The following is a 23,091-nucleotide window of genomic DNA, read 5'->3' on the forward strand; positions in this document are numbered from 1 at the left end:
ACAACTGCAATAAGTACAGGTATGTTCAAAAGTGTAGGATTGCGATAGGCGTGTAAAAACTACAATCGTTGATCGCAATTTCGTTTTAAGTCGGTTCCTATTCGTTATTCCCGAGTTGCTTTAAGGAACCGTAACATTTGTTCTTCTGTTATTATGCTCCATTCTTCCACATGGGGGGGGGGTAGCCCAGTGGTAGAGCGCTCACTTAAAGCACGGTCGGTTTGGGATCGATCCCCGTCGGTGGGCCCATTGGGCTATTTCTTGCTCCAGCCAGTGCACCACGACTGGTATATCATAGGCCGTGGTATGTGCTATCCTGTCTGTAGGATGGTGCATATATAGAGGATACTCCCCGAGTGTCTTGTGATATCATAATTTATCAGCACGAGTTGATACAAGTATGAAATCCAAGGCTTGCCGAGGATTTTATACTTTTATTAACGAGTGCTGATAAATTATGATATCACAAAACACGAGGGGGGTATTCTTTTTATCATCCATTATAATTAAACATTTTCATTTGGGACAGTTGTAAACAATATGTCAGTAATGTGGGTTGAATGTCATAGACCGTGGGCCCACTACTACAACCCCCCCCCCCCCCCCCTGCAGGTTTAAGACCAAATTATGAATGCTATTCATGCTAAATTACATGTTCATAACAACAAACCACAAAGCAATACAATATATGTGGTATGGATATAGTACCGGGGGTATACTCACCAGCAAAAGTTACACAGTTCCCGATATACGTAATTCTCTATGTACATGTGTATATATACATACCGTACCTAAAACATTCTGATCCTTTTATTATTGTATTGTATTTAATATCTGAAGGCAGCATTACTTAAATATGGTGCAGTACATGCTGTATAACCCATTTACATGGATATTTTGAATATTTTTATATTGCACACGTCTTACAAACATAAAAAATGAATTTGCATACTATTCTAGGCAAGTCTGCATTACATATACAATTTATCTGTCTCACAACAGTTCATCTTAAAATAGCTAGGTTTTTTGTTGCTTTTTGTAATATTTTAGAATTACAGTTCTATTTATATTATGCTTAACTTATGTTTTGGTGTATATATTTGATATCTACATAGGATATTGTCATCAGGCAAATATCTAGCACTATAAAAATCTAACTTTCATTCCCAATTCTCAATCATTTTATGTGACCCAAATATGATATCTTTCATTCCCAATTCTCAATCATTTTATGTGACCCAAATATGATATATGTGAAGTTTACAATTTTCTCTTTCTACATCCTTCCTTTTATTCTATTAAGTAGATGTTAATAACAATTACAAAACAATATAATTTGAGGTATGAATAATTATATACTTCTCAAAATAAGTTACTAGTAAGCAATGCCAGAAATGTATTAATTTCTATGTATACACATACTTGGATTGCCTGAAGCTTTTATTATTAAAAAACCCAAATTGACCTGGCTTTTTTCTATAGCATATTGAGGCTTCATTATTCAAATATGGTTAAGTATATGGAGTTTATATACTATGTTCACAAATTTATAAAGATGTCCCTCTGGTTCTTAGTACCAACCAATTATAAGTACCTTTCCTCGGATGTGTGTTAAAACAGTTACAATTCATCTATCTCACAGAAGCTTGTACTATTTTTAAAAACATATTTGTATTTAAATTGTGCTTAATTTATGCTTAGGTTTATATAATTGACATCAGATATAGTCATCAGGCATATCTATTACTTGACTTTCTTTCCTATTTCAGTCTTATCATCTGACTCAAATATAGTGTCTGTTATGTTCACAATATCTGTAATTTCTTATTTTGTCCTCTGGGCCTTTGCTCTTGTTCCTCCCTCAGTATGTCAACAGCTCTTGTTATCAGATCACAAACCATCCAATTCAGCTTCAGTATTTCTTTGGACATTTCTCAGCCATTTCTATGTGGTTGAGGAATACCCTGGACTTCATGATGACTAATACCATATGAGACCATGGCAATTTGCTCTCTTCCAATTTGCACTATTGGTACAGCATATTTTCAGGGAATATCTACCAGTAAACACCTCTCGGCATCGACCACGGGAGACGTCCAGCTGTTGTCAAAGGAAGGGAGGATGTTTTAGTTAACTGCGCTGTCAACAGATTTTATTTACGGTTATATTGCGTCAGACATATGGTTAAGGATCACACAGATATTGATAGAGGAAACCCGCTGTCGCCACTTCATGGCCCACTCTTTTCGATTAGCAGCAAGGGATCTTTTATATGCACCATCCCACAGACATGATAGTACATACCACGCCCTTATTACACCAGTTGTGGAGCACTGGCTGGAATGAGAAATAGCCCAATAGTCCACCGACCTAGACCGACCGCGCATCAAGCGAACGATTTACCACTGGGCTACTTCTCGCCCCAGGTGTTGTGTAGGAATCTGTCGCTATTCTTCAATCAAAGTTACTCCGAGCTAATCTAACGATTGCCGACAACATGACAACAATAAACGAGAATGTTCTATAGCATTCAAATCCGGGGAACGAGCAGACCACGCGATACCCACCAGCTGTCACCAACGAATATAGCGCTATTCTTAAAGTTCATTCATTTCAACTTATTTTCGTGCTTATATCCAATTAAAGTTCAAGCTCGCTGTCCTGGACATACACCTCAGCTATCTGGGCTGTCTGTCCAGGCAGTGGGTTAGTTGTTAGTTGGTTATTGGTTAGTGAGAGAGAAGAGGGTCTAGTAGCCTTACACCTCGTTCTGGGTGGGAGGCAGTACCATGCTGCGAACCCTGTATCTACCAGCCTATAGTCCAATGGCTTAACGACTGCGCAACCGAGGCCGGTTCTTCAAGTTCAATCACAATTACTTAGAGTTTATCTAACAAGGGGCTGGACGTAGCCCAGTCGTACAGCGCTCGCTTGATGAGCGATCGGTTTGTGATCGATCCCCGTAGGTGGGCCTACTGAGCTATTTCTCGTTCCAGGCAGTATACCACGACTGGTATATCCGAGGCCATGGCATGTGCTATCCTGTCTGTGGGATGGTGCATATAACAGATCCCTTGCTACTAATGAAAACATGTAGCGGGTTTCCTGTCTAAGACTATATCAAAGTTAACAAATGTTTTACATCCAATAGCCGATGATTAATATATATATCAATGTGCTCTAGTAGTGTCGTTAAACAAAACAAACGTTTTATCTAATGATTGTCGATGGACATGGTGACAATAAAAATGCCTCCCATCGATGTGTGTGTGCTTGTGTGCGTATGCGTGCGTATGTATGTATGTGTGTGTACGTATGTATGTGCGTGTGTGCGTGCGTTGCTGTGTTGCCTGCGTATATAAATATACTCTATAATATGTGTAAAGTGCTTACAGTGCAAGCATGGTAAGAAAATGGCATGAGAATGACTTAACACATGGAGTGGTATTTTGTTCCAAATGAGCGGCTTTGGTTTGGAATCTCCCCGCTGAACACCATCAGTAAAAGTGCGCCGTTTTAGTTACGGCACCAAACAGTGCGCAAATTACAAACACACTTTTCTAATCGGAACTCGTTATCCACAAATAACTTCGACAAGTAGAACATTTTTTTCCAAACTGTGAACAGACTGTCAGACTTTGCCGAGGGCCCGTAGGAACAGCAAGTGACGGGAGGGTTAGGGATTGGAGTGTGGTGGGAGGGGGGTGGTGGTGGGAGGGGGACACAATCTTTATTTATATAGAGTAGGACCAAAATGTTATATTTTCGTCCTCAAAAATGTATATGTTTGCCTGTGACGCCGCCACCCCATGCCCGGATACGAAACTATGTTGTTGCGGTACCATCCCGTTATACTGAAAATGAGCCACGAAAGGGTCCACTTTCTTCAGTTAATACTTTTGGGGACGGGTTGGAGCATTCATATGTATGGGTCATAGTTTGTTTGATATATTGCTTATAGTGTTTTAACCACATTGTCGCTGATGGGAATTTATTTGGTAAAGTACAACCTATGGAATCCAACAGCCAATTGTGGATGATTGACTCTGTCTAAACCGGATTCTGTGTAATCCGGATCTCTGCGTAAACCGGTCCATTTCTAACGCCCCGTCCAGCTACCGTTTATCTCTTAGGTATAGCATGGAATGTGCATGGTGGTTTTAGAGAAAAAATAGGTGAGCAATATTTTAAGAATTTTTTACTAGAGCATGATCTAGTGCTACTTACTGGATGTTAGATAGAAAATGATTTTGAATTATCACTGGATGGCTATGAATGTTTATCATTTGCTGTAAAACGTAGGAAATATTTTCAAGGAGGAGGTATTTTTTAAACAAAGTACAAACCCAATCTAATGAAAATTACTATTACATGTAATAGTGGAGCTAATTTTAATTAGATTGGTACAAACCATTTATATCTGTAATTGAAATTTGTTCAGATAGTATTATTTGGTTAAAGATTGATAGGCGACTTAGTAAACGTAATAATGACGTGTTTATAGCGTGTGTTTACATACCTCCCCAGCATTCTACTTACTATAAATTGTACGATGTTGATTTATTTCATAAACTAAATAATTATACTGAATTGTATTCTGACTTGGGAGATGTTTATTTAATGGGAGATTTTAATAGTAGAACTGCGGAATATGATGATTATATTAAATTTGATGATCTGCAAGACACTGTACTTGAACATATCGAAAGTGTATGTGAATATATTAATGATCAAACTGAAGATAAAGGCATTAACCCAGATAAAGGAATTAACGGGTTTGGCCGACACTTACTAACGTTTTGTAAAGCATCTGGTTTCCGTATTGTTAATGGACGTCATATTGACGGTTCTTGAAATACTTTTACTTTTAATGGTACACGAGGTGTTAGTGTAGTTGATTACCTAATCACAACTCTAAGTTTGTTTCCATGCATCGAGTCGTTCACTGTTGGTAATTTTAATCAATATTCAGACCACACCCCATTGGTTGTGAATATGCACTTGAATGCTCACTGGTTGGTCGATAGCGGTGTGCATGATCTAGGTCACAGGGGTTATAAGTTTGTCAGATATCGGTGGTCTGGAAAATGTAAACAGCAATGTATTGAAGCGCTCAGTGTTAATTATGATGCATTAAATGTTTGTGTAACTAGTGACAAGTTTACTTGTACGTTAAGGGATATCACACAGCCTTTTGTTGTAAATAGCAAATGCAATGAACGAGGTCATGTGACCATTGATTGTGTTCGCCAGCATGAATTTGTGTCACGTGTTAAAATTGACAAGCCATGGTTTACACTTGAATGTAGGACAGTGTTTAAGAAATATATAGAGTCCCTGCGTTAATTTAATCTTGATAAATCCAGTGAAAAACATAAAATCCAAAATGAATTCAAAAAGAATTATAAGAAATTGGAAGTAAAACTGAAAAGACAATATAAGTTGATGGAAGGAAATCAGTTGGGAGTTTTTGCGTAAATATAACCCAAAGAAATTTTATCAGCACTTTAGAAAAACAAAAATCGTTATAGATTTTGTACCAGAATAAAGAGAACTTTTGTTTTTGAAAATTGTCTATGAACGTGATTAAATTACAAAGTTATAACAATACTGAGAACAGTGCGTAAAGTGGTTTACATCATTTCTATACACGTACGTGCATATGTGTGGAAATAAATGCTTTTAGAGAGTAAAAATAGCAAACTCGGTACCAGTTATTTTCAAATTTATGTCCCAATTGAAATAATTTTTATTTGTCACTCGCTAAAGCTCGTGACAACTGAAACTTATTTCACTCGGGACATAAATTTGATAATAACTGGAAACTCGTTTATTATCCTCTATATAAACGTTATTACGAGAGTGTTTTTCGGTATTGTCAATGTATGATATATTAGGAATAAAAAATTGTATTTTGCGAGCATCTGGCGAACATAATTCATTATTTTTATGCCTAATATATGATTACTGACGATACCGAAACTCACGAGGGTAATAATATAAGTTGTAGAAGCATCACGTGGGGTATATGGCTTTTTATGTACCCTCTGTGTTCCCGAGCCGACATGTTAAACCATATGGCCAAATAATCAAAATAACGCCAGACAATAATTGTTAACAATTTATTAACGAAGCCGTACCACGCGGACGCGAACGAAACCACTTGCCAGTGACGAAACATAGTTCCATCGATAAACGAGTTTTTAACTTCAAATGTTTGTAATACGAAATTGTCTGAAACAGATATTAATAATAATTAAAAAAACAACCCTTTTTTTATCAGAAATGTATGTAGTAAAAATTTTAAAAATTAAAAAACAAACAAAAAAAACCCCAAGAATGTCGCGTATTAATACAATAACACCACCATCGTAATTAGGTGGCCCATTCAACATTGCAGCTTTTAAAAGTATTGAAATAGTTTATTTTATAGTAAAAATAAAATTAATTTGTATACTTGATTGATTATCAATGTTATTTATAATCTAATTATTGCTTTAGCATTAACTGAAAACTGTTGGAAATTACAGACGGGGTATAAGAGAATTTGGCTCCGCCCACAGGGGTATAAGGGATTTGTCCAACGGCAAACAACCAATGAGATTAAAGAATTTTACATGAAGGCGAGACAATCTCTTAGTTATTTGTAGCGTGAACTTGAGAACTGATGCATGGATCCTGAATCCGCGCCTTCTTTAGTATTTTAATCTATTCCGATGGTACTGAATGAGGATACGAAAGGTGCAAACTTGGAATTCTTGGGCATACCATATTCAAATATTCACAAATAAATTGCAAGATGGCCACCACAACATAGATTTAGACTTACCCCAGACGGCCGCAGACAACAATTAATTACGCTATGTGACCATGTTTTTAACTTGTTAATCATGTTGGGAAAGAAAATAGAAACTACATCACTAACTTGTGACTTCTGTTCCTTCATTAACATTCGTCGGAAAATAAGCAAAGAAGAAACATCTACATTTTGTTAATATTTTTAAATATTAAGAGGCATCGTGAAAAAAATAAATCCTTTCGTCCTCTGTACCAAGTGTGGCAAACTTAAAAGTTTGTTTTGTTTAACTCTACTACTAGAGCACATTGATTAATCAATCATCGGTTTTTGCATGTCAAACATTTGGTAATTCTGACCTATAGTGTTAGAGAGGAAACCCGCTACATATTTCCATGAGTAACAAGGGATGTTTGATGTGCACTTTCCCACAGACAGGGCAGGGAAGGTTCCACTGAGGTGTTTTCAGCTCTACCGACTGAGTGTGGAAAATGTCATAATATGTCAGAACGAGGAACCGTTTTGCATAACCGACACGCGAGCAAAACGACGATTCGCGTGAAATATTGTGTCGTGATAAATAAGCAACCATTTCTTATTTCAGATTCACCAGTCAACGAACTGGTCAAACTGCAGCAAGACTATTTGGACTGGAGACTGGAAGATCACCCGGAGTATGGCACGATGTACAACATCACAACATACAGCGACAAACTGGAATCATACAATATGACCATGTTTCAAGTTAGAAAGGTGGGTTCAGACACAATTATGCGACAGTGTTTATAAAACGTTAGAGTCTAGACTCAAATATCTAAATAAAAAAGTTGATTTTTGTTGTGTTTAACGATAGAGCACTTTGGTTTATTAATCATCAGCTATTGGATGTGAAACAAATTTGTTGTAATGTTGTAATGCAGTCTTTTATATATCAGTCGTGGGGCACTGGCTGGAACGAGAGATAGCCCAGTGGGCCCACCGACGTGGATCGATCCTAGACTGATCACGCTTCAGGCGAGCGCTTTATCACTGGGCTACGTCCCAAATATCCAATGACGTCACACTCATGCAATTTTTATGACGTTACCAAGGCGTTAGAGTTTCAGACTCACTAATAGAGTTTTATAATAACCGAATCTGGGCCCGTTTTTATAAAACTTTAGACTGAAATCTCCAGTGACGTCATACGCATTCAGTTTGTATGGCGTTGCCATGGCGTTAGAGTCTCAGATAGACTGTTTGAGTCTAGGCTCTAAACGTTTTTTATTACGCCACTGGTCACTCGTGATGGGGAAAATACTTTTTTTTATTTTTTCAGTGAGAAATATTCTGCATCAGTGCAACTCTGTACTGGTATTTATTACATGTCTATTCAATCTTACTATAGTGATAAAGGCCTTTTGAAACCGTGTAATAAATTTATCCTGTATCGCACATATGTTCAATCTGGATCGGAACTTTTAAATGGGGAATTCCCTTTTTCATTTTACAGCAGTTAGTGCTTTTATTTACTTACGTCATATATGATTTACAAATGACGTCATATTGTATTTGAAACATTACACAAGGCTGCCGCAGAGTATGATTCTTAATGTTAAATGAATCCATGAAAGGAATTTTGATCATAGATTTAACAAAGTGTTGTTATGACATTAAATTAAAAACTGTTTTTGTAAAACATAAAACAAGGTATGTAATAAATACAGAACTTCACATACGTTGTTTTCGCTTCCTATTTATTGCACTCTTATTTTGCAAAATAACATAATAATATATTCTTGCGCAAAATAAACTCGTGCGAAAACAACGTATGTGAAGTTCTATATATATATTACATCTTATCGCCAACTATTCCATGGGTTGTCGCTCTCTTTTCAGATCTGAGCAAATCTCGTGGCTATTCTCGTACGAAGTAGCCCTACTCGTATCGTGTGGCGTCGCCTTTAGAAATAAAACATGGTTAACATAGTGTTATAACTTAAAACAGATCTTTATGCATGGGTTATTTCTTATAATATAAGTGTGTAATGCTACAACAGCCTGCTCTGGATGTGACCTTCTAAGGAATACAGCACGGCTTTCGATTCTATTTTGCAGGATAAGGCAAGCAGTCTGCTCATGCGCTTACGAAAGGTCAAAGTTGACGAATTACCGAAAAAAGAAAAGATGAACTACAAGATACTGGAAACTATGTTGTCGTCATATGTCGATGGATATAAATGGGTTATGCAAGTATTATCTACAAGATACTGGAAACTATGTTGTGGTCATATATAGATGGCTATAAATGGGTTATGCAAGTATTATCTACAAGGTACTGGAAACTATGTTGTCGTCATATATAGATGGCTATAAATGGGTTATGCAAGTATTATCTACAAGAGACTGGAAACTATGTTGTCATATATAGATGGCTATTATGCAAGTAATATCTACAAGGTACTGGAAACTGTGTTGTCGTCATACATAGATGGCTATAAATGGGTTATGCACGTATTATCTACAAGATACTGGAAACAATGTTGTCGTCATACATAGATGGCTATAAATGGGTTATGCAAGTATTAACTACAAGATACTGGAAACTATGTTGTCATCATACATAGATGGCTATAAATGGGTTATGCAAGTATTATCTACAAGATACTGGAAACTATGTTGTCGTCATATATAGATGGCTATAAATGGGTTACGCAAGTATTATCTACAAGGTACTGGAAACTATGTTGTCGTCATATATAGATGGCTATGAATGGGTTATGCAAGTATTATCTACAAGGTACTGGACACTATGTTGTCGTGATATGTAGATGGCTATAAATGGGTTATGCAAGTAATATCTACAAGATACTGGAAACTATATAGATGGCTATAAATGGGTTACGCAAGTATTATCTACAAGGTACTGGAAACTATGTTGTCGTCATATATAGATGGCTATAAATGGGTTATGCAAGTATTATCTACAAGGTACTGGACACTATGTTGTCGTGTTATGTAGATGGCTATAAATGGGTTATGCAAGTATTATCTACAAGATACTGGAAACTATGTTGTCGTCATATATAGATGGCTATAAATGGGTTATGCAAGTATTATCTACAGGGTACTGGAAACTATGTTGTCGTCATATATAGATGGCTATAAATGAGTTATGCAAGTATTATCTACAAGAGACTGGAAACTATGTTGTCATATATAGATGGCTATAAATGGGTTATGCAAGTATTTACAAGATACTGGAAACTATGTTGTGGTCATATATAGATGGCTATAAATGGGTTATGCAAGTATTATCTACAAGGTACTGGAAACTATGTTGTCATATATAGATGGCTATAAATGGGTTATGCAAGTATTATCTACAAGATACTGGAAACTATGTTGTCATGTATAGATGGCTATAAATGGGTTATGCAAGTACGTGTATTTACAAGTTACTGGAAACTATGTTGTCGTCATATATAGATGGCTATAAATGGGTTATGCAAGTATTATCTACAAGGTACTGGAAGCTATGTTGTCGTCATATATAGGTGGCTATAAATGGGTTATGCAAGTATTAACTACAAAATACTGGAAACTATGTTGTCGTCATATATAGATGGCTATAAATGAGTTATGCAAGTATTATCTACACAAAATCCATTATAAATTAACTAAAATACTGAGTAGATTAATAAATAAATAAATAAATAATTATATATATATATATATATATATATATATATATATATATATATATATATATATATATATATATATATATATATATTTTTCAGTCGTTTAAAGAGCTTTATTAGACAGCATACACGACAGTCACATTATTTACTGAGTCTTGCGAACGTTATCTCTATTTTATCTCTGGTATTATCATGTATCATTACTGAAGACTAGTTCCAGTCCAGAAAGAAACATATTGGGCCGAGTTTATAAAATCTCGTCTTGTATTACAGCAGTATAACTACACACATTGTCAAGGATTAGTCACCTGAGATATTTCTAATTAACACAGGTGTTTCATCATTATAATGCAGTTACACGTGTCTAATTCAGGGACGAATCCACGATTTTGTAAAGGGGGAAAGGGTGTCACAGAATTCTAAAAAGGACATGTTAGAATTTGTCCAATGAGCCGAGCTTCTAAAAGAAGTAACATCTGCAAAGTGATACTTCTTGGACAATTGTCAAACAAAGGAAGGAAATGTTTTGTTTAATGTCGCACTCAACACATTTTATTTACGGTTATATGGCGTCAGACATATGATTAAGGACCACACAGATATTGAGAGAGGAAACCCGCTGTCGCCACTTCATGGGCTACTCTTTTCGATTAGCAGCAAGGGATATTTTATATGCAACATCCCACAAACAGGATTGTACATACCACGGCCTTTGTTACACCAGTTGTGGAGCACTGGCTGGAACGAGAAATAGTCCAATGGGTCCACCGACGGGGATCGATCCTTGACCGACCGCGCATAAAGTGAACGCTTTACCACTGGACTAAGTCCCGCCTCTTGAAATAAAGATGCATAGAGACGTATTTTCAGGGCAGTTTGGTGTTGTATATTGTGGGTAATGAATTTAAAAACAAAAACAAGAAAAGGTATTATAAAGGGTACTTCAGACGGGCGGGTGGGGGGTTGAGGCACGGAACATATGTGACCCACTCTGGTTCCACCAATGGCAATTAAATTAATCCTCATTCTAAACAACAGCATGTAAGCAAAGTATAATTTTTCTGCCTGAATGGCTTTGTTAGTCGACGCGCCTAGATGAAGGTCAGTAATAGAACAGGATCAATCGTCCTCGGCGGATTCAAGGTTCTCACCCGTTCCAACCAGTGTTCCACGACTGGTACACAAAGGCTGTGATATGTACCGTCTTGCCTATATAAAAGATCCCTTGCTGCTTTATCGTCAGGAGTAGCCTGTGTGTTTTTTAATCCTGGGTTTCTTCTTTTTCTGTATCTCGAAATAGCCATTGTTAGACACCAAATAGCGGTAGTTTAAAGGGACATTCCTGAGTTTGCTGCAATTTTGAAGATGTTCTCGACCAAAAGAGACTTTTTAAAGATTGTAATTACATATCAAATATATTTTTCTGCATAAAATATTAGAAGCTGTATATTAAACATGTTTCTGATTGTTCTAATATTTGTACTAGGTTAAATTTAATTTTATTTCCAGTTTGGGCTTCTTACAAATATTAAGACGACCAGAAACACATTGAATATACAGATACTCATATTCTAAACAAGAAAATATATTTAATATGTAAGTTTAATCGTAGAAATATTTTATTAGTCGGAAACATCTTACAATGCAGCAAACTCAGGAGTGTCCCTTTAAAAATATTCTCAGATATTGTTCAATTAATAATAATATTCCTTTCAACGTCAGAGATTCTATATATATATATATATATATAGTTCCGTTTTGGAAATAGTTCTTTAATTTAAAATAATATACAATTACGGACATGCTGTTTAAAATCTTTGGTTGGTGATTTTAAGTAGGTTGGCGTCTGTAGTATTTAAATAACGCGTTGTTTTGTGCCAGTGGTGCCCCTTGTACAACAGCAAAACGAGGCAGAGCACCGGAATAAGGGTAGGCTAAATAACTCGAAATGTTCGTGGTGTACCTATGTTGAATTGTTTTTGGCACGAAAGTCATGTAGCTCTTTTAACATTTCATATTTTTCACAGAATATTTTCTCTGACAGATATTGTATTGAACTGCTTGCAAACATTAATGGTGGTGTGCAACCGAAGATACCGAGTCTGTTCATCTCTCAGTACTGACATTGCGAATTAAAGTCGCAGAGCCAAGTTTCAACCCTAAAATATGGACACCAAGTTCGGTTAATCTACAAACCTGTAACACATCTGGTTAAAGCAAGTGTTACAAATGAGTGAAACTAGAATCACTGATTGTAATACCCTTTAAAAATAGACAGGAGCTCGTCTCCATAACCGTTACTTCTCAGAGGTACGTTCAGTTTTAGAATTATGGAGAATGGATTTGGCAGTATTACAAACACCAGGATGAACAGAAACACTCGGATGTTCGGAAATTAATAATCTACAAAAATAAAATGTAATTTAAGTGTTATTTCAATTGCCAAAAACGGCTCTAATAATGAATAATACACTGTAGGCTTTGTCAGTTTAATTACTTTTGTTTTCGTCAGGTACAGCAACTTGAACCCCGTGTCGCATCTCATAGGTCCGCAGATCGACCTAGAGTACGTGATGTCTCGAACACGGTTTAAGACGAAGGCCGATTTTGAAAATTACATCAGCAGATTGCGACTATTACCACAAAAGGTGAGTTTAAAATTATAAAACTACGTATTGACCATGTCTATGATAATGTACTGAACTACAAACCAAAATATGCTTGATACGGAAATAAAGCGTTGGTATAATTTTTTATGCTCAGGGGGTAGGTGTGGGTATGGTTGTGAGGTTCTGGATGGGATAACTAACCCACTAAAATTATAAAAATGTAAATGTATTCAGTATTAATGTTTAAATCTTGCTTAATCTTCAAACTGCACCCAGCTGGGAAATAACACTTGATCCTTCAAATACAGCAGGGCGGGACGCTACCCAGTGGTAAAGCGTCGCTTAGTGCACGGTCGGTTTGGGATCGATCCCCGTCGCAGGGCCCATTGGACTATTTCTCGTTCCAGCCAGTATACCACGACTGGTATATCAAAATCCGTGGTATGTGCTATCCTGTCTGTGGGATGGTGCATATAAAAGATCCCTTGCTACTAATGGAAAACAAATGTGACGGGTTTCCTCTCTAAGGTTTTATGTAAAAATTACCAAATGTTTGACATCCAATAGCCGATGATTAATAAATCAATGTGATCTAGTGGTGTCGTTAAACAAAACAAACTTTAATTTACATATACAGTAGGTGCGCGTGCAGAACGTTTAGCGGGGGAGTGAGGTCTAGACTGTGGCATGGGACCAGATCTTACATATACCGCAGGTGCGTGTGCAGAACGTTTAGCGGGGGAGTGAGGTCTAGACTGTGTCATGGGACCAGATCTTATATATACAGCTGGTGCACATGCAGAACGTTTAGCGGGGGAGTGAGGTCTAGACTGTGTTATGGGACCAGATGTTACATATACAGCAGGTGTGCGTGCAGAATGTTTAGCGGGGGAGTGAGTCTAGACTGTGTCATGGGACCAGATCTTACATATACAGCATGTGTGCGTGCAGAACGTTTAGCGGGGGTGTGAGGTCTAGACTGTGTCATGGGACCAGATCTTACATATACAGCATGTGTGCGTGCAGAACGTTTAGCGGGGGTGTGAGGTCTAGACTGTGTCATGGGACCAGATGTTATATATACAGCATGTGTGCGTGCAGAACGTTTAGCGGGGGTGTGAGGTCTAGACTGTGTCATAGGACCAGATGTTACATATACAGTATGTGTGCGTGCAGAACGTTTAGCGGGGGTGTGAGGTCTAGACTGTGTCATGGGACCAGATCTTACATATACAGCATGTGTGCGTGCAGAACGTTTAGCGGGGGGGGGGGAGGTCTAAACTGTGTCATAGGACCAGATCATATACAGCAGGTACGCGTGCAGAACGTTTAGCGGGGGAGTGAGATTTAGACTGTGGCGAGCGAAGTTCATAGGTAGGGGAGGGCTTGAGTCATGCTCTATCGGAAACAATATTGAAAACAAATAAGAAAAATTGCTTGAGAAGTAGGGATTCGATCCCAGAATCCACCGCTCCTTTGTACACGCTCCTGTATAGACGGCTGAACAATGACGCTATTACAGAGATCAACACCTCCAAATGCTTCCCTTCTATTCGCCAAATTCATAGTTCCCCCTATTTCATATGGAAATATTTTTGCATATCTTTTTTTATATTCTAATTTTAAATATGTTTTTACATATTAAGGCGTGTGAATTTAGTTTGCAGAATACAAAGTATTAATGAACGAAGCCATCCGACTGAGAAGAACCAATCACGTGGTATCACTGGTATGTTGATATTTCACTTTCTACATTTTCCTTCTGTTCTTTGTTTACTTATTACATTTCTTGCTTTCATTCTTCTGTGTGTTCCGCAAGGCTCAATGGGTAGGTGTAAACCATTTGCACCGACCAGTGATCCATCACTGGTTCAACAAAGGCCATGGTTTGTGCTATCCTGCCTGTGGGAAGCATACATAAAAGATCCCTTGCTGCCTATCGTAAAATAGTAGCCGATGTGGCGACAGCAAGTATCCTCTAAAAACAATACAGTGTCAGAATGAACATATGTTTGACGTCCACTAGCCGATGATAAGATAACAAATCAATGTGCTCTAGTGGCGTCGTTAAATAAAACAAATTTTACATTTTTTTTCTCATTCTTCTGTCGTTTACTGGTCTCGATTGGTCGCAGAATCGATCGCCCTCACTGGACTCGGGTTTTCACCCGTTCTAACCACACCCTCGCCACTAGTATATGAAAAGCAAATTTACAGAAGGTGTGACACCAGCGGGAGTCTTCCTCTCCTCCCCCCCCCCCCCTCTCTCTCTCTCTCTCTCTCTCTCTCTCTCTCTCTGTCGCCCGCCCGCCCGTCCGACTCCTCTCTTTCTCTTCTGTCTCTCTCCCTTTGTCGCTGCCTGTCTGTCTCTATCTATCTGTCTCTCTTTCCTCTTTTCCCTCTCTCTCGCTCTGGTTCTGTAACTCCACAACTGGTATATCAAAGGCCGTGGTTTGTGCTATTCTATTTGTGGGGTGGTGCATATAAAAGATCCCTTGCTACTAATGGAATAATATAGCCAGTTTCCTCTCTAAAACTAATTCAGAATTACCACATGTTTGAATCCAATAGCGACAATTAATAAATCAATGTTCTATGGTGGTGTCGTTAAAAAACAAACTCTAACATTTTCTCTCAGTAAAATATGTGCTAAGTGTTGTTAAAGAAATCTTAAATTAAACAGGTGAAACACTATTTATTAGAAAACCTATATCCATTAATGAACGTTGCCTTCGCCAGAAAGGGATTGGGAAGAAATCTTAAATTAAACAGGGGTAACAGTATTTATTTGAAAACCTATATCCATTAATGAACTTTGCCTTCACCAGAAAGGGATTGGGAAGAAATCTTAAATTAAAGAGCTGTAACACTATTTATTTGAAAACCTACATCCATTAATGAACTTTGCCTTCACCAGAAAGGGATTGGGAAGCAGTTCGAAGCGCTGCAGGTTCCAGTAAATGAATCTGTCTTCTACTCGCCGTTTGCAACAAACATCTACGCTACAGACGTATCGGAATCAGATAGGTACTGTACTCCCAGTATGTTGTAGAGTCATAGGTCATAACAGACGTATCGGAATCAGATAGGTAATGTACTCCCAGTTTGTTGTAGAGTCATACGTCATAACAGACGTATCGGAATCAGAGAGGTAATGTACTCCCGGTTTGTTGTAGAGTCATACGTCATAACAGACGTATCGGAATCACAGAGGTAATGTACTCCCAATTTGTTGTAGAGTCATGTAATGTCATAGGTCTTAACAGACGTATCGGAATCAGAGAGGTACTGTACTCCCAGTTTGTTGTAGAGTCATGTAATGTCATAGGTCATAACTGACGTATCGGAATCAGAGAGGTAATGTACTCCCAGTTTGTTGTAGAGTCATGTAATGTCATAGGTCTTAACAGACGTATCGGAATCAGAGAGGTAATGTACTCCCAGTTTGTTGTAGAGTCATGTAATGTCATAGGTCTTAACAGACGTATCGGAATCAGAGAGGTACTGTACTCCCAGTTTGTTGTAGAGGCATGTAATGTCATAGGTCATAATTGAGTAACAGTTGACGTTTTGTGACAGTACTAATATAATTGTTGTTTCGATATCTAAATATTTGTTGTGACAGTTACATTAAAATGTGGCAATAGTAGATGAACTTGTGTGGCAATAACAGAATGTTAATGTTGAAATAACACAGTAAAATGGTCGAGGCAATAACCGTGTCATAATTATGGTGGCGATTACAGCAGAATTGTAATAACAAAATGATATTGTGCTGATAACAAAAGCATTGTTTAAGGATTTAATTGGTTTTACTGTCTAAATCTGAACGACAAAGCGCTATTTCCTGATTAAAATCATATCTCTGCTCAAGCCAGATTCTAAAGAATATTAGAGAAAGTCGAGATTGCTTCCGTTGCTCCTAAGTCAGAGTGTGAAGTCAAATTATATTAATTTGACCTGTCTAGGCATTCGTTAATATGTGACTACAAACTGGAATTATGAAACATAATGGCTAGTTTTAAAGAGGAGATTTTAACCAGTATTGTAACATAACGACTACAGACTACAGACTGGAATTATGTAACATAATGGCTAGTTTTAAAGAGGAGATTTTAACCAGTATTGTAACATAACGACTACAGACTACAGACTGGAATTATGTAACATAATGGCTCGTTTTAAAGAGGAGATTTTAACCAGTATTGTAACATAACGACTACAGACTACACACTGGAATTATGTAACATAATAGCTCGTTTAAAGAGGAGATTTTAACCAGCATTGTAACATAACGACTACAGACTACAAACTGGAATTATGTAACATAATGGCTAGTTTTAAAGAGGAGATTTTAACCAGTATTGTAACATAACGACTACAGACTACAGACTGGAATTATGTAACATAATGGCTAGTTTTAAAGAGGAGATTTAACCAGTATTGTAACATAACGACTACAGACTAGACACTGGAATTATGTAACATAATGGCTCGTTTTAAAGAGATTTTAACCAGTATTGTAACATAACGACTACAGACTACAAACTGGAATTATGTAACATAATGGCTAGTTTTAAAGAGGAGATTTTAACCAGTATTGTAACATAACGACTACAGACTACACACTGGAATTATGTAACATAATGGCTCGTGTTAAAGAGGAGATTTTAACCAGTATTGTAACATAACGACTACAGACTACAGACTGGAATTATGTAACATAATGGCTAGTTTTAAAGAGGAGATTTTAACCAGTATTGTAACTTAACGACTACAGACTACAGACTGGAATTATGTAACATAATGGCTAGTTTTAAAGAGGAGATTTTAACCAGTATTGTAACATAACGACTACAGACTACACACTGGAATTATGTAACATAATGGCTCGTTTTAAAGAGGAGATTTTAACCAGTATTGTAACATAACGACTACAGACTACACACTGGAATTATGTAATATAATGGCTAGTTTTAAAGAGGAGATTTTAACCGGTATTGTAACATAACGACTACAGACTACAGACTGGAATTATGTAACATAATGGCTCGTTTTAAAGAGATTTTAACCAGTATTGTAACATAACGACTACAGACTACAAACTGGAATTATGTAACATAATGGCTAGTTTTAAAGAGGAGATTTTAACCAGTATTGTAACATAACGACTACAGACTAGAATTATGTAACATAATGGCTAGTTTTAAAGAGGAGATTTTAACCAGTATTTTATCATAACGACTACAGACTACAGACTGGAATTATGTAACATAATGGCTAGTTTTAAAGAGGAGATTTAACCAGTATTGTAACAGTATTGTAACATAACGACTACAGACTACAGACTACAGACTGGAATTATGTAACATAATGGCTAGTTTTAAAGAGGAGATTTTAACCAGTATTTTATCATAACGACTACAGACTACAGACTGGAATTATGTAATATAATGGCTAGTTTTAAAGAGGAGATTTTAACAAGTATTGTAACATAACGACTACAGACTACAAACTGGAATTATGTAATATAATGGCTAGTTTTAAAGAGGAGATTTTAACCAGTATTTTATCATAACGACTACAGACTACAGACTGGAATTATGTAATATAATAGCTCGTTTTAAAGAGGAGATTTTAACAAGTATTGTAACATAACGACTACAGACTACAAACTGGAATTATGTAATATAATGGCTAGTTTTAAAGAGGAGATTTTAACCAGTATTTTATCATAACGACTACAGACTACAGACTGGAATTATGTAATATAATGGCTAGTTTTAAAGAGGAGATTTTAACAAGTATTGTAACATAACGACTACAGACTACAAACTGGAATTATGTAACATAATGGCTAGTTTTAAAGAGGAGATTTTAACAAGTATTGTGACGTAACGACTACAGACTACAAACTGGAATTATGTAATATAATGGCTAGTTTTAAAGAGGAGATTTTAACAAGTATTTTATCATAACGACTACAGACTACAGACTGGAATTATGTAATATAATGGCTAGTTTTAAAGAGGAGATTCTTCACGGCTACCAGCACAAATAACTCATGGGAAGTGAGATCTGATTCAAGACAATCGTTGACTGTACGGGCAGGTGCAATTCCTGTCAAAGATCCAATTTCTTACCTATTTTCAAACTCATAGATTATTTTCTTCAGAAGAGCTTTCCCCGTTTGCAGATCACAGACTCTTGTTTCACTCTATTGTAACTTTGTCCAGATGTGTTTCAGGTTTGTAGAATAACCAGACACTTGGTGTTCTTTGCCACGGACTTAAACTAGGGTACGAGTCTTTAAGCCATGAAACTCGTACCACTTTCTATAGATATAAACATAGCCATTTTGTTTTCTTTTCAACTGTAAATTCCTCCGAATAATTGGTTAAAACAGATTTACAGAGACGCCTGTAGACACAATTTGTTTCATTCCCATAACACTCGTGTTACTTCCAACTGTTGTAAATAGAGAATACTAAACGAGTTCCCGTGTGAGACCGTTTATAGTACGAGTGTGTTTTGAATAATAATAAAAAAAACCCAAAAAACCCCCCAAAAACCCCCACACGAGTTGTAATATAAACGGTCTCACACGGGAACGTGTATAGTATTTTATTTATTACACCGAACATCAATGAACAAAAATCGAACAGATTACTTCCAAAGTAACTAAACAAGACATGCCAATGCACAGAGTAAAGATCAGGAAAATGACGTCGCTTCATTTAGCTATTTATCAATGAAACTTTGTATTCGTACGCCACACTTCTATCATTCTGACGTGTACACAAACAGTATTATAAACATATTCAAAGCTGTTTGGCGTATGTATACAGTGCATAGATCACCAGGTTATAATGCAACAATATTGGTCCCAACATGTACACCATTATTCACAGGCTTTTTCTATCATATTACGCTAATATCCTTTTATCCAAGTCGTCGAGACTTTCAAAGAAGATACAAAAAAGGACAACCCAACTCATGCGTACTAACATATAAACGACATGAATATGAATAACGCTGCTTAAACAGGCCTACATTCAGAATCTATACACCTGGACATGAATGAATTAAAGGGACATTCCTGAGTTTGCTGCACTTTTTAAGATTCTATCGACTAACAGAGAATTTTTAACAACTGTAATGACATATCAAATATATTATTCTGCTTAAAATATTAGTGGCTGCATATTAATCGTGTTTTTAATCGTTTTAATATTTATACTAGGCTAAATTTATTTTATTTCCTAAAATATTTTGTTGTTGTACGTATGAAATTATGAAGACAAAATCCAGTTTGGGCTTTTTACAAATATTAACACGACCAGAAACACATTGAATATGCAGACACTGATATTCTAAACAAAAAAATATATTTAATATGTAAGTTTAATCGTAGAAATATTTTATTAGTCGGAAACATCTTACAATGCAGCAAACTCGGAAATGTCTCTTTAAACACCACCGAGTTTTGACTTACAATTCTCAAGTTATTGTGATTATTTCGTGTATACAAAACTGATATTAACGTTCTATCTGTACAGAAGATACTGAAAAAGAAAGACAGCGAGTAACCATGTCATTATATCAATATTTAATGCATGTCAGGGAGAAAGAAAAACAAAACTGATGTACGAGTCATAAGTAACAAGTAACAAGCGTGTTTCCTGTCTAAGTCTATGTCAGAATTACCAAATGTTTCACATCTTATATTCTGATGATTAATAAGCCAATGTTCTCTAGTGGTGTTACACAAACCAAGCGTTATTTTGAAACATGTCCTCTGGATGCTCATGCGCTAGACCAATCAGCGTCGTGTTGCCTACGAAGATAGTGCTTTTAAAATGCACCCCATTTTTTAATAAAATAATTTATGAATTTGAAAATAGTTGAGAAACTGAATAAATTTTAATGGAGCCACAAATGTGTCTGCTTTAATTTTTTATAATTTATTACATAATCATTGATGTAATATGACAACAACAAATGTTAAGTTGAGGTGAACTCAAACTGGGTATTCACTATGAAAATTCGTATACTGGCCAAGATTGAAAAAAATGCCAAATTTGGAATGTGTAATTTGGACAGGTTGCCAAAAATGGGACTTTTACACCGCCTCCAGTACATGCTCCACCAAAACCACTTTGACATAGCTCGTAGCATGGATGTATCGCATTTATGTCACCACTCCTTCTGTGTTAATATTGAACACTTGAGCCTCGAACCACATGATAATAACAACAACCGTCAGCACTGTCTAAACATTGTTCCGAAACACTGCATCGGCTATCCAGGTTATAGAGACTGTTTTTTCTTCTTGGGGACAGGTATGTATGATCTGTTAGACATGGTGGTACAACTTCGGAGTCAAGTACATTCTTCTTGTAGGTTGTTCTTGCAGTACTGTTCTGTTTGTTGTCATATTGCTGGTATCGAACTTTGCGGAGATAATTTCTTCGGGATCTGTACCGAGTAGTTTTTTTCCTAGTAGCGTGATACCGGTCTTCATGTTCCCGAGCTTTCAGTTCTGCGAGGGCGTGTATTCTTCCAGTCAGTGGGGCTCCCACTAGTTGACATCTTGTAACAGTAGACTTTAGAATTCCTTTGTTGAGCATGTGGGCTGCACTATGTATTCTTGCTTCAAAGTTGTGATAGAATGTCACTTGTTTCGGATTTGTTCTAGTATAAGCCCGGTTGACACTTTCTACTTTTTGAGTGTTTTATTCAGTTTTGTTTTCAGAACTGAAGTTTTGCCGAGTCGAAGTTCTAGGCATTTTCATAATAAGTCTCTATCGTCTTCGTTCATTTTTAGAACTGAGTCTGCAGGTAACTAAGCTGGTTTCCATTCCTTGATCCGCCTGCCCGAACACACGAATGAATGCTTCTGACACAGTGTTGAACAGTTGCCACTCACACACGCCACAATGGAATCCATGGTGTAAGTCATTTTTCGTGTTATTTTAGTGATATCTCCTGCAAGTTGACGGTGGGCGATGTCAAGTTCGAGGTAACAACGTTGTCTGATGTCGATGGCAAAACGTCACTGTATTTTTTCTCGGTCTGATTTATTTCTTCCCGGAAACATGTTTTTGCTGAATGAAACTTTCTCAATAACCTTTTGATGACTTTTAAAAAACTGTCTAGTGTCACGTAAATTCTCAATGGAACCTGTCTGTGCTCGGGTAGCACCGTCAGTGGCATGTAAATCTCCATCAGTCGTGAAATAGCCAGTGTTCAGTTTGTCTTCATCCACTTGAAATTCATTCACACATGTTTCTGTATATAATCCCGCATTGCTGATGGAACCTGTAGCCCTTAGATTAGCTGTACATTTTCCACTGTGATTTGGACAGTGTATATCCCAATAATTTCCTTTTTAGGTGTTTCGTTCTCAACAATGGTGTAGACCGCTTGAGTTGCAGGCTGGAGGGGTGTGCTCGAGTTCCCACCGAACAGTCTGTTGTTGTAACGGCAGTCTCCCTCAACACTTATCTTGTGATCACTGGTAAAACCTTTTAGTTTGTTTAGTCGAACCAAATTAGACCGTCTTTCTTTCATATCCTGTCTGTTCAAGTACACTGTTTTGGATCCAAAATAATTGGCTGAATTCTGCATTCCACGCTTGCTTCCAACAGGTATACCAGCTGCAGATAAGGAATTGCGAAATCCTGTAATTCCAACTGATGTGTTCATAAGGCCAACATGTATCCCAATATTAGGCTGAGCAGCTTTCTGACCTCGTGCAGTGGGTAAAGTGACTTCGTCGTACACATACCCCATTGTTGATAGGACTGTTCGTCATACTTCAGATCACCATCACATGTTAGGAAGTTATTTCTATGTTCTCGATAAGATTCATTGGATAGATTAAGCACTTTACCACAATGAAGAAGTTTATAGCCATCTAAGTCTTGACTGCTTTATTTCAGGAAATTTTCCAAGGCATTTGGAACAGCTGGGTGAGGCCGAAGTAATCGCATATTGCCAA

General features: G+C 37.0%; 1 protein-coding gene across 2 annotated transcripts in view; it reads left to right on the forward strand.

The window, feature by feature from the left end:
• Window positions 1-23,091, forward strand: part of LOC121385040 — a 23,308-nt gene extending 217 nt beyond the window's left edge. The window contains exons 1-9 of one of the 2 annotated variants that reach the window (XR_005959496.1): window positions 1-19; window positions 7,401-7,549; window positions 8,894-9,024; window positions 12,992-13,127; window positions 14,749-14,817; window positions 16,006-16,115; window positions 21,916-22,041; window positions 22,484-22,608; window positions 23,033-23,091. The exon at window positions 1-19 is cut by the window's left edge and continues 217 nt beyond it. Coding sequence is in view for 1 of the 2 variants with exons in the window: in XM_041515609.1 (XP_041371543.1) it covers window positions 1-19; window positions 7,401-7,549; window positions 8,894-9,024; window positions 12,992-13,127; window positions 14,749-14,817; window positions 16,006-16,115; window positions 23,033-23,066 (648 nt within the window). In the remaining variant the exon portion in view is untranslated. The remainder of the gene's footprint in view (window positions 20-7,400; window positions 7,550-8,893; window positions 9,025-12,991; window positions 13,128-14,748; window positions 14,818-16,005; window positions 16,116-21,915; window positions 22,042-22,483; window positions 22,609-23,032) is intronic. The other variant, XM_041515609.1, reaches the window with a different exon arrangement.

Source organism: Gigantopelta aegis, chromosome 1 (assembly GCF_016097555.1).
Source record: "Gigantopelta aegis isolate Gae_Host chromosome 1, Gae_host_genome, whole genome shotgun sequence".
Lineage (NCBI taxonomy): Eukaryota > Metazoa > Mollusca > Gastropoda > Neomphalida > Peltospiridae > Gigantopelta > Gigantopelta aegis.